A 16,342-nucleotide genomic window follows, 5' to 3' on the forward strand; every position below is an offset into this window, starting at 1 on the left:
TTTTGCAATCTTTCGATTTATAAAGGGACATAACTCAATAATGGTTAAAGTGACACCAAAACTACCCAAATTCAACTTGATCTGTGTTTTATCAGTGGATGTCAAAATTAAGAATTGCATTTTATAAAGCATTGATTGTAGTTGATTCAACTATAATCATGGACAAAGGAAGATAACTCCAATTTTAAAAATTACTTGATATTTAGAAGAAAATAAAAATTTTGCAATTTTTCCATTTATAAAGAGGCATAACTCTAGAATGGTTAAAGTGACGCCACCAAAATTCAAACTTGATCTGTGTTTTGTGGTAATAAGCATTGTGTATCAGTTTCATAACATTTGGTTGAGGCAAACTTAAGTAAGAGAATGGAAACTTAAAATTTTGCAATTTTTCCATTTATAAAGGGGCATAACTCTAGAATGGTTAAAGTGATGCCACCAAAATTCAAACTTGATCTGTGTTTTGTGGTAATAAGCATTGTGTATAAGTTTAATAACATTTGGTTGAGGCAAACTTAAGTTAGAGAACGGAAACTAAAAATTTTGCAATTTTTCCATTTATAAAGGGGCATAACTCTAGAACGGTTAAAGTGAGGCCACCAAAATTCAAAATTGGTCTGTGTTTTGTGGTAATAAGCATTGTGTATAAGTTTCATAACATTTGGTTGAGGCAAACTCAAGTTAGAGAACGGAAACCAATTTTGGGACATATGTACGTACAGACGGACAAGGGTAAAACTTGATGCCCCCACCGCTATGGCAGGGGCATAAAAAGGGAGCTTACATCAATAGATATAAACAATTCACCAAAGTTTCATGAGAATTGGTGACAGCATTTTTGAGTTATTGTCCGAAAACTGGAAAATCACCCCTTTTTTTAATGAATAAAACCCCATAACTCAGAAATGTAAAATGTAAAATTTATAAAATTCTAAAGGGAGCTTACATCAATACATACAAACAATTCACCAAAGTTTCATAAGAATTGCTGAAAGCATTTTTGAGTTTTTTTCCGAAAACTGGAAAATCCCCCCTTTTTTTATGAATAAAACCCTGTAACTCGGAAACGTAAAATCTAAAATTTATAAAAATCGAAAGGGAGCTCATGTCAATAGATAAAAACAATTCACCACAATTTCTTGCAAGTTGGTGAAAGCATTCTTGAGTTATTGTCCGAAAACTGGAAAATCCCCCTTTTTTTAATGAATAAAACCCCATAACTCGGAAACCTAAAATCTAAATTTTATAAAAAACGAAAGGGAGCTCACGTCAATAGATATAAACAATTCACTAAGGTTTTATGCAAATTGGTTATAGCATTTTTGAGTTAATGTCCGACATGTTGACTACGGACAGACGGACGGACAGACGGACAGAGGTATACCATAATACGTCCCGTAAACGGGCGTATAAAAATGGATAATTAACAATAGGAAATGAAAAATCATCTCTTTTATCATAAATTTTGGTATTAAGCTTCCCGTTAAAGATAAAGATATCAAGATCCAGGAAAGGACAGTGTTCATTGTTAGTATTAGCTTTATTTAAAGTCAGTTTGGCAGTATAAATCTCTTTAGTGTACATACTGAAGTCGTCATTATTGAGAGCCAATATATCATCTAAATATCTAAAAGTGTTATTAAATTTTTGAATCAGATGTGGTTTCGATGGGTCTTTGCTGATTTTAGTCATAAATTGTAACTCATAACAATACAGAAACAGGTCCGCAATAAGTGGTGCACAGTTAGTCCCCATGGGAATTCAGATAACCTGACGATAAACGGAATCTCCATAGCGAAAAAAAATGTTATCTAGTAAAAATTCAAGGGCAGTTATAGTATCAAAGCAGGTCCAATTGACATAGTTCTTTTGTTTGTTGTTACTAAAAAATGACCTAAAAGAGCTTGAACATATATATTCGCATTCCGACTTTTTAAATGCCCATTTTGTGGTTATAAACCTTGTGTTTAAATTTCATAGATTTCTATTTACATATACTAAAGTTATTGTCCGGAAACCAAATGTCTTTGGACGACAACGACATGATACCAATGTATGACAGCAAAAATTTTTGCTGTCGTATAAAAATGATCAGTAATTAGACAAGATCCATAAATTAGTCAAATTGCAGACATTGTCAGTTGACTCCTCATAGGAGTTATCACCCTTTAATGATGATTTTTATCCTTTTATTTCGTTTTTGCTTAATGTCTAGAAAACTATAATAGATAGATAGAAACTTTAAAAAGCAAAAATGATCAGCAAGACAAGATCTGCAAATATGTCAGCTAACATGTAGATGAATTTGCCAGTTGTCTTCTTACAAGAGTTATTGCCTTTAATTACAATTTCAACACTTTTTTGTGTTTTGGGCAAAAACTATAGAATATATAGAGAAACTGTAATCAGAAAAAAATGATCAGCAATACAGGTTCACCAAAAAAAGATTTTAGTAATGAATAATATTCTAGTTTAAGATGTTGGAGATTGTCCATTGAAGAAAATGCACGTAGACCTAGGTGAGCAAATCAGGCTCTTTAGAATATCTATGTTAGACTTTTCTATATACAAAAAACCCAATTCTAAAACCAAGCAATATACATATTTTCCCAGTTATATAATCCTTTCTTTTTTACCCTCAAATAAACTCCCAATAATTCGTTTTTAAATTACAGACTTTGGTTTCCCATTTAAGAATTTTTTGAAAAGAGTAACAACATCTAGGTAGAACAAACTCTATCCCTACCAATACATTTCTAGTTGAACAAGTTTGGTGCAAAATGCAGGTTCTGGTTACTATTTTTTTTCCTAAAAGCATTACACATTTGTGGATAAAATTGGATTGCAGGCAAAGACACTTGATTTTTTTTATCTATAAACCTTTTTTAACACATGTTATATAAAGGTATATTGGCAAAAAATAATTCTGTGATTGCTGCTGTCAGTGTAAAAGTGTAATGTTGACTTAAAACATGAGTCCATTTATCAGTAAAATACAGAATTTTAAAAAAAAATTCAAACTTTTTCTTTAGATGCTATTTCATGGTCATGAAGATTAGCTTCTATCCAAGTTTCATAACAGTCTATGAAGGTTTACAAATTTGTCATGTCAAAAAAGTTTAGTCCCAGACAGTCTGTAAATGTTAACTGTAAAAAACTAAGTCCATCTATCAGAAAAATACTGAAAATGAAAAAAATCTATTTTCAAAAGTTTGCTTCAGACATCATCTCTCAATCATAATAAAAGCTTTTGCCAAAGTTCTATGAAGGTTTGATAAAGTTATGGATGTGTAACAAACTTTAACCCCAGACAGTATCTATTCGTTAAATGTAACAAAAACTAAGCTCATTTATCAGTTAAATACAGAAAAATGGAAATAAATATTTTCAAAATTTTGTCCTTAATACTGCATTTTGGCCTCTGTCCAAAATTCCAGAAATTCCATGAAGGTTTGACAAAGTTATTGATGACTGATAAACTTTAACCTCAGACTGTATCTACTTGTAAGCTGAAAAAAAACCAAAGTCCATTTATTAGTAAAATACAGAAAAATAAAAATAAATATTTTCAAAATTTTGATACTGTCGTTTGGTTATAAACAAGCTTCAGTCAAATTTCCTAAAATCCCATGAAGGATTGACAAAGTTATTGATGACTGAAAAACTTTAGCCTCAGACTAAATTTGAATGTTAACTGTAAAAAACACCAAGTCCATTTATCAGTAAGATATGGAAAAAAAATTTTGCTCTGAATACTGTATTATGGTAAAACAAAAGTGTCTGTCCAAATTTCCTAAAATTCCATGAAGGTTATGACAGAGTAACTTTTTTAAAATCCTGATAATTTAAGTCATGTTGACATATCTGTAGATCTTGTCCTGATGATCATTTTTGCTTTTTAAAGATTCAATCTACATTTGTATCTATCATACATTTCAAGATAATAGACAAAAATGAAAGAAAATTGTAAAAATCATCTTTAAAGGGCAATAACTCCAATAAAGAGTAGACTGAAGATTTCTGCAATGTGGCTTATTTGAAGATCTTGTCTTGCTGATCGATTTTGCAAACTAAAGTTTCTATCTATCGATTATAATTATCAAGATAATAGGCAACAAGAGGCTGTCAAGTGACAGCAAACCGGATTTTCCTGCAGAGGTCGAATCCTGAACAGTTGAGCAAGTATGGATACAACATTTAAGCTTAAAACAGCTCTGAATTTGGATTGTGATTGAATATTTAAAATAGATTATTATCTAATTTATAATGAAAATGATATTTGCAAATCTGAACCCCAAACAGGATCATGTAAAAATTAAACATTAACACACACAACAAAAATAAAATACCACATAACAACTGTGACATCTACCTTCATAACACACATGACTTAAAAAAAATAGTTATAAAGAAATTTTGATGTTATCATTACTGGTTCATGGAATAAGTTTGAGTTATTTCCCTTTGAACAGAAATATGGTTTAACATAGTACTCTAACATTAGATATGATTTAATCACTAAAAATAGTTCTCTAAAATAAGATATGATGTAACACAATGTATATCTATTTTCAAATTATAATCAAATATAATTAATAGTTCCAAATATTTTTTCTTTCATTTGTGACAAACTAATATAGATCTGCAAATTATCTATCAATGTCAACAACTTTAAATGTAATGAAATATATCCTTTAATAAAAATAGATTATTATCTAATTAAAGGAGTTCACTTCATAAAAAAATAGTATATATATAGCATTCAGAAAATTAGTTTATACAGAATAACAAACAAACCTACCACAAAATTCTTCAAACAATTTACCAAAGAAAAGAAAAAAAAATCCAAAATGTCATTTATCATTTATACAATGTCTTTTAAAAATCTTTTTAAAAATGAGTTATTTCCCTTTGAACAGAAATGGATTAATTCATCAAAAATTGAATTCTTGGAAAAGGGCTATAACTGAACAACGAGAAAATCTTAAATCCTGAAAATTGAAGTAAGTCAAATATTATTTTATTCATTTTTGATTTTCAGGCTTGCTGGATCAACCAATATTGTTCCAGTATTTTGGAAAAATAAAATTATTTCCCAACCTAACTACCCACACCTGGCTTGGCAGGGTCGGGATTGGGGAAACAAACAGTATATTAATTTAGGCCTTATTTAAAGAAGCACCTCATATGATTAGTAGTTCTCAACCAAAATAAAAGTTAATGTATACTAACACTTAAAATGTTACATTTGCATGTGATGAGTAGTCCTCCACCAACAATGAAAGTTAATCTATTCTAACATTAAAAGTGCTATATATACATCAAAGTAAAATACTGCTCAGCTTTATATCATAATATATAAAACCAGGGATCTCCATGACCTGTTTTATGATGGCGCACCGCCATCGTTAAAATATCTTCTGTCATCGTCAAATAATTCCCGCAATCGTTAAATTATCTTCCACCTTCGTCAAATGATCCCCGCAATTGTCAAAATTTGTTTTCTTTTCGCTAGCCACCACCATTTTTGTTAGCAATTATAATCAATTGCATGTAATTGCATAATCCTTATTGTATCATAGTCCAAAGGGTCCTCCTGATTACAGTTTTAAAGCCCTGAGGGATTTCCGGCTAAAGATCCCTAATCACTTGTACAGGTAGAACGACACACCTGACAGGAGAACATTACGTTATTATTAAATTATGTTTCAGCAAATGCTAATGAAAATTTAGATTAAAGAAGAAATTTTAAATCCAGTTACGAAGAAAAAAGTGTAACAAGTCTAGCACGTGCTTTTATATAAACGTATTTCATTGTATTTACACTTTTGGTATTTAGCTGAATTTTGTCTCTGAATGACCTTAGATCTGCTCCGAACAACCTTCTGACGTCAAGCAACAATCACTTTTGAATTGTGACGTCACATTTTCTAAATTGTGATGTTAAATTTTATGGGAACTTGTGTGATTTTATGCAATGGCGGACAAATTTGCATACAAGTGTAAGTACGTCTATTGACTTACGCAATCAACATCCCCCTTTTTAAAAGAGTACAAAATAACACGTAAAACAGAACATAATTTCATACCAAATAACACGAGTACAGCAATTATTGATAATATTGAATCACTTTGCAAGTTTAAAGTAAATACATGAATATTAACTGCCACTTGATAATTTCGTATCGTAATTCTGAATTCATTTCGTAGTTTAGAATCAATATTAAACATCTGGCTTTCATTCAGATTCGAAAGATGCATGTTGCATAGTCTATTACTATGATAGAAATTTACAATTTAAAGTAATTAAAACCATTTAAGTTGTAAACGTTTGCCCTCCAAATCTTTCTTCAATGTTTTACAAAACGGGTACGAAACTTCTTTTTGTGATGCTGCAAATTGTCAATACCGGTTAATGACATCTGAATTTGACAGTGAAAAAAAGATTTCCCCGATTTTTAAGTCCTTAACAATTACCAAAATAGCAAGAAAACGACTTGGGAACCTTAAGTACTGCTTGTGGTCATTCTTGACTAAGGGGGAGCCATGGAAGTTTGACATGGGAATTGTTACAAATGACAATTCATGAAAATATTGGTTATTCTATAATGAAATAAATATAATAAGCCATATAGTCTGTTCATCATTCCTTACATAGAAATGGAGGAATGAAAAACTTTCGATCACGCCATGTTATAGACGCAGGGTTTTGTCATGTTCAAAGTTCCTCCAGCGTTAAATTTTCATCCTTTGAGATCCCTGACAAAACACTTCCTCACTAATTACAGTTTTTTAGTACGTCAATATACACCAAAGGAAATTATGATGCTGCAAGCTCAATGGTTTAACTATCATCTTCAAAAACAGTATAGTGTGTCATTATATGCATGCTCACTGTCACATAAGTTGAAAGTGGGTTGGGTATTTTAAAAACGTCAGGTTAAACAGCCAATTAGTATAGAGTGGTTGTAGTAAGAAAACCAGGACGGGTTCAAACTGAAAGATTTTGAAAGCAGAGAAAACTGTGCACCTTATAATCAGCATGACTTTATCAGATGACAATATGAATAATAAAAACCCAGGCTAAAAATAAGGCGTAGGTTCTTTCCAATTTGTTAGCCGGCATGGCGTAAAAACCACAAATCAAAGAATTCAACTTTCTAATATAGGACAATGGTGTTAAAAATTACACAATTTCTGGCCCTTTTGTTTTCCACATAATTAATATAACCAATAATTAACAAGTTCTGGGTCAACGGGTTCAAACAGAAAGATTTTGAAAGCAGAGCAAACTGTGCACCTTATAATCAGCATTACTTTATAAGATGGCGAATACTAAAAATCCAGGCTTAAAATAAGGCGTAGGTACTTTAATTCAGTGACAGACCTGCGATGTTGCGGGTGTGTTCTAGTATGTATAAATATATAGGCGGGTATACAGTTTGTCCTACCTATGTGCTATTTCCCTTTGCAAAAAATATCGAAAATTTGCGACAATGTTGGTAATTGGAAAATGACATATTACAGAAAAATACTGATATCAAATAAATAAATTCTTGCCAATTTCTAACTAACAAAGAACAGACTGTTTGTCTGTTAAAACTATTAACATTAATGCCTCAACATTCACAAAGAATTCAATGACACAACATTTTTGCATTATTCGATATATGGGATGAAAATTTGTACCAAGATGATCTTCAATCGTGTGGATTTGGATCCATAAATATGCAAAGGACAATAATGAAAATGGTCAATGTTGTCTGTTCTGGAACAATGAAACTTCTGTTTTTCATGATTATTTCAAAACTGGAATTTAAATGATGTGCATGTGTTTTTGTTCAGTGTTTTTTTTAAATTTTCTATTCCATTTATTGAGATGAACATTTTCAGGTCAAGTTTTCTATGATGTAATGACTTGTTTATCATTAATAAGGGTTCATCAAACAGCATGTGAAATGTATATGATGCAAAGCTATGTATATGTACATTTCATTATACACTTACTTTCCAGGTGTGATAGGCACATGACACACTCCATACCCTCTTACAACATCATTTCCAAAGAAATCAATACCATAGGCATGAACTATTAACTGCGGCCCTGTAAAATAATTTGCGCAATGTTAATGGAGATTGAAATAACTTTTTTCTTTAGAGTAAAAGGTGAAAATCTAGATAATAGCAGTTTGTCAAAATATCATACATTTTTGTAAGTGAAAAATGTACAGTAATGTGATATCAACAAGATAGCTAAATGTTTCCAGCGCTGTATAAATGAGGAATTAAATTGTGTGTCGCAAAATGCAATTTGACATTGCGGTAAGATAGTCAAAATATGTTTGAAATCCCATTACTCCAGAATTAGAGGCTCTTAAGATCCTGTGTCGCTCACCTGCATCTTCAACAAAGGCAACTTTTTTGTAAAAATCATCATTAAAGGGCTATAACTCCATAAAGAGTTAACTGAAATTTCAGTCATGTTGGTTTATATGTAGATCTTGTCCTGCTGGACTGGGTTGTTTAAAACTTTTATCCACTGAATAACAATTGACCAGTGAATAAAGCATGTTGAAATCAGTGTAACTTGTCCAGTGGACATGTCTTATCCATTGGTCAACTGTTTTGAGCAACTAAGTCCTGATCAATATGCTTTTTCAAGTTTCTATCTATTCATTATAGTTTTCAAGATATTAGGAAAAAACATGGTAAAAATCATCATTTAAGGGCAAAAACCCTTATAAGGAGTTGACTGACGATTTGGCTATGTTGATGAGAAAAACTCACTTGGCCCACCTGGTCCAGGTGATGTACAAATTGTCAAATCGAAATGATGGTATAATACAATTAACTACACAGGATGGCAAACAATCCTACCAAGTATGAGAGCTTTCTGTCAAATGATCTCAGAGTTGTTGTGTTCACAAGGTGAACACTATTACAATATGTACTCCAAACAAGAGGCTCTCAAGAGCCTGAATCGCTCACCTGTATTTCAGAGGAGAAGATTTTTAAATGTTAGCAAACTTGATGAACAAATTGTGTAAAATTGTCTTTAAAGGGCAATAACTCCTTAAGGGGTCAATTGACAATTTTTGTCATATTAACTTTTTTGTAGATTTTACTTTGCTGAACATTATTGCTGCTTACAGTTTATATATATCTATAATAATATTCAAAATAATAACAAATAAAATGCTTCGCAGGGCACAGCTTGATACAACCGCAGAGGTCGAACCCTGAACAGTTGGGGCAAGTATGGACACAACACTCAAGCTTGATACAGCTCTGAATTTGGATTGTGATTAAATATTTGACACAGCATAGCTTTCTGACACAGAATGAATGTGGTCTAAGAACTTAAAAATTTTAAATTGGACATTCACCTATTATGGTCCAATATCCAAAATCTAAATACATGGTTAGATTCAGCATATCAAAGAACCCCATATATTCAATTTTTGATGAAATCAAACAAAGTTTAATTTTGGACCCTTTTGACCTCAATGTGGACAAAGTTGATAACGGGGCCCAAAAATCAAAAATCTAAATACATGGTTAGATTCAGCATATCAAAGAACCCTATATATTCAATTTTTGTTGAAATCAAACAAAGTTTAATTTTGGACCCCGATTTGGACCAACTTGAAAACTGGGCCCATAATCAAAAATCTAAATACATGTTTAGATTCAGCATATCAAAGAACCCCAAGAATTCAATTTATGTTAAAATCAATCTAAGTTTAATTTTGGACCCTTTGGACCTCAATGTAGACCAATTTGAAAACGGAACCAAAAATTAAGAATCTAAATACACGGTTAGATTCGGCATATCAAAGAACCCCAATAATTCAATTTTTAATGAAATCAAACAAAGTTTAATTTTGGACCCTTTGGACCTCAATGTGGACCAATTTAAAAACGGGGCCCAAAATCCAAAAACTTAAACTTAAATACTTAGATTCAGCATATTAAAGAACCCCAAGAATTCAAGAATAAAACCCCATTGAAATTGGTCAAAAAATAAGCAATTTATACGAAGTATCTTCTTTTGCACAATACTGTGCAATTGAATATTTCTTGCTATTGCGCAATATTGTACAATCGACAATTTCTTGCTATTGCGCAATATTGTGCTATTGGATATTTCTTGCTATTGCGCAATACTGTGCAATTGAAGATTTCTTGCTATTGCGCAATACTGTGCAATTGAAGATTTCTTGCTCTTGTGCAATACTGTGCAATTGAAAATTTCTTGCTATTGCACAATATTTATTATATAATAATTTACACATCCTGTTTGGTGTGTATCTCCTACAATGTCATTATTATTTGCTTTTAAATATAAATCAGAAATAACCAACTTAAAATGGAAAATTTTAAAAGAAAAAAAAAAGGAAAAAAAGAAAAAAAAAGGAAAAAAAAATCCCCCCCCCCCAATTTTTTGAACCCCCTTATGATTCATCACCCCCAAACTCAATCCCAGCCTTCCCTTTGTGGTATGGTACCTTGCAGTACAATTTCATAGAGATCCATACAATTGAACACAAGTTATTGTCTGGAAACTAGAAAAATGCTTATTTTTGGCCCCTTTTTGGCCCAAAATTCCTAAACGTTTAGGGCAATTACCCCCAAACTCAAACCCAGCTTTCCCTTTGTGATATGGAACCTTGTTGTACAATTTTAGAAAGATCCATACACTTACACACAAGTTATTGTCCTTAAACTAGAAAAATGAATGTTTTTTCCCCTTTTTGGCCCCTAATTCCTAAAATATTGAGGCAATTACCCCCATCATCAATCCCAGTTTTTTCTTTGTGGTATGGTACCTTGCAGTACAATTTCAGAGAGATCCATACACTTGAACACAAGTTATTGTCTGGAAACTAGAAAAATGCTTATTTTTGGCCCCTTTTTAGCCCCCAATTCCTAAACGTTTTGGGCAATTACCCCCAAACTAAATTCCAGCTTTTCCTATGTGATATGGAACCTTGTAGTACAATTTCAGAAATATCAATACACTTTCACACAAGTTATTGTCATGAAACTAGAAAAATGCCCCTTTTTTGGACCCTAATTCCTAAAATTTTGAGGCAATTACCCCCAAAAATCAATTCCAGCCTTCCCTTATTGATATGGAACCTTGTGGTACAATGTCAGAGAGATCCATACACTTACACACAAGTTATTGTCTGGCAGTTACAAAAATGCTTATTTTTGGCCCCTTTTTGGCCCCTAATTCCTTAACTGTTGGTACCATAACCCCCAAAATCAATCCCAACCTTCCTTTTGTGGTATTGAACCTTATGGTAAAATTTCATAGAGATCCATTCACTTTAACTAAAGTTATAGTGCGAAAACTAATGTGTCTTCGGACGACGACGACGCCAATGTCATACCAATATACGACCGCAAAATTTTGTTAAAACTACCAATTTGGTGGCAGTAACCCAACAATAGGTTGTTCGATTCGTCTGATAATTTCAGGGCCGATGGATCTTGACCAATTAAACAATTTTACCCCATGTCACATTTGCTCTAAAAGATTTAGTTTTTGAGATATAAGCCAAAAACTGCATTTGACCCCTATTATGTTCTATTTTTAGCCATGGTGGCCATGTTTGTCGATGGATACAAACTTCGGATACAATTTATAAACAAGATACCCTAAGGAACATTTAGTTAAAGTTTGAAGGTAATTGGCCCAGTAGTTTCAGAGGAGAAGATTTTTAAATGTTAGAAAACTTGATGAACAAATTGTGTAAAATTGTCTTTAAAGGGCAATTACTCCTTAAGGGGTTAATTGACAATTATGGTCATATTAACTTTTTAGTAGATCTTACTTTGCTGAACATTATTGCTGCTTACAGTTTATATATATCTATAATAATATTCAAAATAATAACAAAAAACTGCAAAATTTTGTTAAAACTACCAATTCGGCGGCAGCAACCCAACAATGGGTTGTTCGATTCGTCTGAAAATTTCAGAGCTGATAGATCTTGACCAATTGAACAATTTTACCCCATGTCAGATTTGCTCTAAAAGCTTTAGTTTTTGAGATATAAGCCAAAAACTGCATGTAACCCCTATGTTCTATTTTTAGCCATGGCGGCCATGCTTGTCGATGGATCAAAACTTTGGATACAATTTATAAACTAGATACCCTAAGGAACATTTAGTTAAAGTTTGAAGGTATTTGGCCCAGTAGTTTCGGAGGAGAAGATTTTTTAAATAGTTTACGACGACAGACGACGATAGACGACAACAGACGACGACAGACGAGGACGACAGAAGATGGACGCCAAGTGATGGCATAAGCTCACATGGGACCCTTCGGGCCCTGGTGAGCTAAAAATTGTCAGAATACCAAATCTCTTTGCAAAAATAGTTGAATCATTATGACAGTATAATATTGTCACCTTCACATCATGATAGCTTTATGTAAAACTTTCTCAGAGGAGTTAAGTTCATAAGGTGTTGTTTTCACAATACTCCAACACATGGTCAAAGTCCCATTACTCCAGTAATAAATTGCTTCGCCCAGCGTAGATGGACAAACTTAAGTTAGAGAACGGAAACGAAAAATTCAGCCATTTTTCCATTTGTAAAGAGGCATAACTCTAGAACGGTATAGGTCACGCCACCCAAATTAAAACATGATCTGTGTTTTGTTGTAATAAGCATTGTGTATAAGTTTCATAACATTTGGTTGAGGTAAACTTAAGTTAAAGAACCGAAACGAAAAATTCAGCTATTTTTCCATTTGTAAAGGGGCATAACTCTTGAAAGGTAGAAGTGACGCCACCCAGCTTCAAACTTGATCTGTGTTTTGTGGTAATAATCATTGTGTATAAGTTTCATAACATTTGGTTGAGGCAAACTAAAGTTAGAGAACAGAAACCAATTGCGGGACGTACGGACGGACAAGGGTAAAACTTAATGCCCCCTCAGCTACGTCGGGGGCATAAAAATAAATAGACAGATAAGTAACTGCAATTGTATAATGATATTTTTTCTAGATCTGTTTGATTTTATGTTATAAGATTAATAAAAAGCTCCACTAGGCGCAGCTTGATACGACTGCAGAAGTCGAACCCCGAACAGTTGGGGCAAGTATGGACACAACATTCAAGCTTGATACAGCTCTGAATTTGGATTGTGATTAAATATTTGACACAGCATAGGTTTCTGACACAGAATGAATGTGGTCTAAGAACTTAAAAATTTTTAATATACCTATTATGGTCCAATATCCAAAATCTAAATACATACACGGTTAGATTCAGCATATCAAAGAACCCCAAGAATTCAATTTTTGTTAAAATCAAACTAAGTTTAATTTTGGACCCTTTGGACCTTAATGTAGACCAATTTGAAAACGGGACCAAAAATTAAGAATCTAAATACACGGTTAGATTCAGCATATCAAAGAACAGCAATATTTCAATTTTTGATGAAATCAAACCATATCATTATTATTTGCTTTTATATATAACTCAAAAGTAACCAACTTAAAATGGAAAATTTTAAAGAAAAAAAAAAGGAAAAAAAGGAAACAATAATCCCCCCCCCAATTTTTTGAACCCCCCAAATTCAATCCCAGTCTTCCCTTCGTGGTATGGTACCTTGCAGTACAATTTCAGAGAGATCCATACACTTGAATACAAGTTATCGTCTGGAAACTGTAAAAATGCTTGTTTTTTGGCAACCTTTTTGGCCCCAAATTACTATACGTTTAGGGCAATTACCCCCAAACTCAAACCCAGCTTTCCCTTTGTGATATGGAACCTTGTAGTACAATTTCATAAAGATCCATACACTTACACACAAGTTATTATCCTGAAACTAGAAAAATGCTTGTTTTTTGCCCCTTTTGGCCCCTATTTCCCAAAATTTTGAGGCAATTACCCCAAAAATCAATCCAAGCCTTCCCTTTGTGGTATGGTACCTTGCAGTACATTTCAGAGAGATCCATACACTTGAACACAAGTTATTGTCTGGAAACTAGAAAAATGCTTATTTTAGGCCCCTTTTTTGCCCCTTATTCCTAAACGTGTTGGGCAATTACCCCCACTAACTCAATTCCAGCTTTCCCTTTGTGATATGGAACCTTGTAGTACAATTTCAGAAAGATCCATACACTTACACACAAGTTGTTGTCATGAAACTAGAAAAATGCTTGTTTTTTGCCCCTTTTTTGGCCCCTAATTCCTAAAATTTTGAGGCAATTACCCCCAAAATCAATCTCCCAGCATTCCCTTTGTGATATGGAACCTTGTGGTACAATGTCAGAGAGATCCATACACTAACACACAAGTTATTGTCTGGAAGTTACAAAAATGCTTATTTTTGGCCTCTTTGTCCTTAAATGTTGGTACCATAACCCCCAAAATCAATCCCAACCTTCCTTTTGTGGTATTGAACCTTATGGTAAAATTTCATAGAGATCCATTCACTTAAACTAAAGTTATTGTGCGAAAACCAATGTGTCTTCGGACGACGACAACAACAACCATGACAACGCCAACGTCGTACCAATATACGACCGCAAATTTTTTTTGCGGTCGTATAAAAATATATGTAAATCATTGTTTTACCTGTATAGGAATGAGTTTTAAGTGGCCAGTTAGGTCAATGAAATACAAAATGTAATGATTACTGGTGTCTCCCCTGTTTCACTTTTCAATGTTGACATTCTTTACTTTTTAATGAATGAACATGCTTAACACATGCGCAACCAATCTCTACTAAAGGTCAAATTAAAGGTTGCATGAAAACAGATTCAAATGAGGTTAAATTATGACTTCCAAGCCAAAAATAGATCAGCAATGTTTTTTTTTTGCTTATTTTGATGAAATTGAACCAAAATGACTGCCTGAATAACGAAATATTATTTATATATTCTGCTTTTATAAATATTTGGAGCAAAAAAATAATATTTAATTTGTTGTTTAATTAGTAGATAATCCCTTTTAATAGATAGAGAAAAACAAAACAGAATTGATCATGATGTTAAACAAGCAAATTGATGTCTACAAATACAAATCATTCCATCATTCAGTCTTGATAACTGCTATGGGGAGGGCCATTTTGGGTTGAGGCTTTTTTATTCTGATTTTAACTTAAACATCAATATGGCATATTTTTACATGATGAGTTATTCATACTCCTTGGAGCCTTTAGTTTCTTATGTCTTTACTTGAGAGACCAATATTACCCTTAAAAGTGTGAATTACTTTTTAAAACTTTCACTCAATTAGGGAATAAGTACTTCAATCTTTCTCCTACACACAATCTAACAATACACAGTGAAAATTAAACTCTGACACTTACAACCATGTGGATTTGTACTTTTAAATGTGACATCTAAAGGGAAATTCCATACAAACTGTTGTCGTTCATCTCTACTTTTCTTTGTCATCTGTGTAATACCATCTTCTAAGCCCTGTTCAAGATAAAAAAAAAAAACAACTGCATTTTTCATCAATTTCACTAAAAGAACTCATGTTACATAAACCAGGCCTTTATCAAACCTCTACTATGGTCAATACTTGTTGATACATGCTTGCCAAAATTTGCTTGAAATATTTGCTCTTAAAAAATTAACCCCTTCAAAACTTTGATAGCCGAAGAATATTTGTCCTTGAAAGATGGTTTTGACAGTTATGTATGTTTAAAGTAGCTATAGAGATGAATGACAATAGTTTGTATGAAATTTCCCTTTAGATGTTTCTTTTAAAAAAACGAGAAGCATGTGTATTTGCAAAATTTTGATAACATATTTTTATCAAATATAATCACAATATTATTTTATATGTAATTTCTGAATTTACAGTGTTTGATTGATTGTTGGTTACATTTTTAAAGTGGCAAATATTTCAAGTACATGTATGTTCAGGATAATTTAGAATTTATTCATCGTAAATGTTAATGTACAAACAAATGTATGCTTAAACAAAACAAACCCAGTTTGTGAACAGATGTGTACCATCAATACGGGTGGTTATACTTGTTCTTGTTCTCAGGATTCAGATATATTTTTGGTGATTAATGTTTAGGTAAGTCCTTCTTTGCCAGAGCAAACCAATAATATGATATTTGACATCACAACCATAATTTTTATAATAAGACTACAAATAAATGATTTTTTCCATTGATGTTCTCTCTTGAAACGTTTTAACTGAAAGGATAATCCATAATGGTTAGGAATTTTGGAGGCTTATACAGCCAATTGACCATATATTCAGATTCATGCATTCCAAAAAGGTCATTGTAACATTTGTACAGTTATTAATGTTATTATTGTATATGTTCAAAATATATAATAAAATCAAATTGC

General features: G+C 32.4%; 1 protein-coding gene across 1 annotated transcript in view; it reads right to left on the reverse strand.

Annotated features, from left to right (window-relative positions):
- LOC127709738 (B9 domain-containing protein 1-like) overlaps window positions 1–16,342 on the reverse strand; it is a 68,617-nt gene that overhangs the window by 33,687 nt on the left and 18,588 nt on the right. Inside the window, exons 3-4 of the mRNA XM_052215412.1 lie at window positions 15,337–15,448; window positions 8,008–8,104 (exon numbers count right to left, since the gene is read on the reverse strand). Coding sequence (XP_052071372.1) covers window positions 8,008–8,104; window positions 15,337–15,448 — 209 coding nt within the window. The remainder of the gene's footprint in view (window positions 1–8,007; window positions 8,105–15,336; window positions 15,449–16,342) is intronic.

Source organism: Mytilus californianus, unplaced genomic scaffold (genome assembly GCF_021869535.1).
Source record: "Mytilus californianus isolate M0D057914Y unplaced genomic scaffold, xbMytCali1.0.p SCAF_7, whole genome shotgun sequence".
NCBI lineage: Eukaryota > Metazoa > Mollusca > Bivalvia > Mytilida > Mytilidae > Mytilus > Mytilus californianus.